Here is a 2,010-nt window from a genome sequence, read left to right as displayed (position 1 = left end):
AATTATATATATATATATATATATATATATATATATATATATATATATATTGCAGTTACCTTCTTTGTTTGTTTGTTTGCTTTTTGGTTTTGTTTTTGTTTTTTTTGTTTTGTTTTTGTTTCTGTTTTTGCTCATTATTATTATTTAAGCTAAATTAAAGCTGCAAACATACATTCTTGTTGTTTGCCTCCCTGTTTTTATACCTTTAATTTAATAGGCTAAGAAGTAAATGTATTGGTAATGTACTTATGTTGTCTGTGGTTATGTACTTATGTTGTTTGTGCAATGAAATTGAAGAGTAATATTGCTGCTCTAAATGTTGTTTACCTCCCTGTTTTTACTTAACGTGTTGCTCTTTGGAAATTGGAATAATTAGTTATGCTTAATGTGCTGCTCTTTGGAAATTGGAATAATTAGTTATGCATGCCTATTAAGTACGCTTATTTGGAAATTAGAATACTGCTTATTGTTAGTTATGTTAGTTGCTTACTTGCTTAGGGTGCGGACAAATAAGTGGATGGAAGTGTTAGGCTATGGAGTTTAGCCATTTAAGGACTAAAGGTAGTAGAATTCTGAAGGAGATGAGAATATAGACCGTGGCTGGAGCCTAAATCTGTGTATACACACAAATAGGCCTAGATCTGTGTATACACACAAATAGGTCACTCTTTCATAGGCATGGTAGTATAATATATGGTGCATTTTCCCAGTTCCTATTATTCGTTTGATCATTCACTGTTACAATTGTAACTTGAATTGATTTTATCATTCAATCTGCATATGCAAAACCAGTCGTGTGTGTTAGTTATATACTTATATAATACTATCTCGGTCCCAAAATGGTTGTCTGATTCGTTTAACGAGGCTTGACTGAAGTTATTTTTAATCTAATTTTTAATAATATTAAGTTTAGCATTAATATATAAAATTTATATATTTAAAAACGACATTAAAAGTATTATTAAACAAAAAAAATTAAATTTAAAAATATTAAAAAATTACTAAAGAAAATAAGTAATGAAGAAAGAGTTGGTTTGACCAATGAATAGTAAATAGGACATGTAAAATGTGACAGAGGGAGTATGTTTGTTGGAAATGTTAGTTTCTAATTTGAGTGGTAAGTACCATTTAGTTGGTAAGCAAATGTAGGACTATGATAACATACAGAACATGAAATGCTACTTAGAAATTAGAATCGTATGACTTATATGTTTGACCAAGTTTTCTTTGTTTTGTAATTTATAATGTATTTTGTATTTTAACAATCTTATTTGTATTTGAACATTTTTGAGTTCATTTGGTTTGGTTAACATTTCCTACATATAAGTTTTGTTTTGGTGCAGAATGTATAGATAGATAGGCATGTTATGATATTCACGTACATTGTCAAAGTTCAGGTATCTCTTTTAGTGTAAATGTATTTTATCCAAATTGTGAGGAGCAAAATTTCTGGAGTTTCTGCAAGTGGTTCATGGTCTTATCCCAAATGAGGCTATGTGATGCTAAGTGCACTTCCACTATATGTACTTGTTATTAGAGAAATTATACAATTAAGAATTTCTCAGATGATTTTTGTTGGAAGGCATTCAATTACAAAGGCATTCTGCATTGCTAGGAGACAGATATTGCACATGATAAAATACAAATATTTGCAATTTTCTTTTGGGAAACAGGTACTTAATGAAGACTCCCTTCCTCGAAAAGTCCACAAGTCTCCTCCATCACTCTTCCCCATTTCCCCAAGCACATTTCAAATTCAAAAATGAAGACTAAACTCCTCTCTCTCCTCCTTTTACACCCCAACTAACACCCTTTATTCCCCCCATTTTTTGCCAACACCTTGCAAAACATCACTCTCTCTTCTCCATTTCCTCTCAAGTCTCTCCAAATCCAAAACCCCGAGTCCCTACGCCAAGCCCAAAGTTCAAACCCAGGTTAGTCTCCTCCCTCTATATATATATATATATATATATATATATATATATATATATATATATATATATATATATA

At 30.6% G+C, this 2,010-nt stretch overlaps 1 protein-coding gene across 1 annotated transcript in view; it reads left to right on the top strand.

Annotated features, from left to right (window-relative positions):
- The first annotated feature begins 1,415 nt into the window (after positions 1 to 1,415).
- LOC116007948 (disease resistance protein RPM1-like) overlaps positions 1,416 to 2,010 on the top strand; it is a 2,846-nt gene continuing 2,251 nt past the window's right edge. Inside the window, exon 1 of the mRNA XM_031248608.1 lies at positions 1,416 to 1,474. Coding sequence (XP_031104468.1) covers positions 1,416 to 1,474 — 59 coding nt within the window. The remainder of the gene's footprint in view (positions 1,475 to 2,010) is intronic.

The sequence above is a fragment of the Ipomoea triloba genome, chromosome 16, assembly GCF_003576645.1.
Source record: "Ipomoea triloba cultivar NCNSP0323 chromosome 16, ASM357664v1".
Lineage (NCBI taxonomy): Eukaryota > Viridiplantae > Streptophyta > Magnoliopsida > Solanales > Convolvulaceae > Ipomoea > Ipomoea triloba.
Note: the sequence above shows the minus strand (reverse complement) of the source record. Positions and strands in the feature narration are given on the sequence as shown.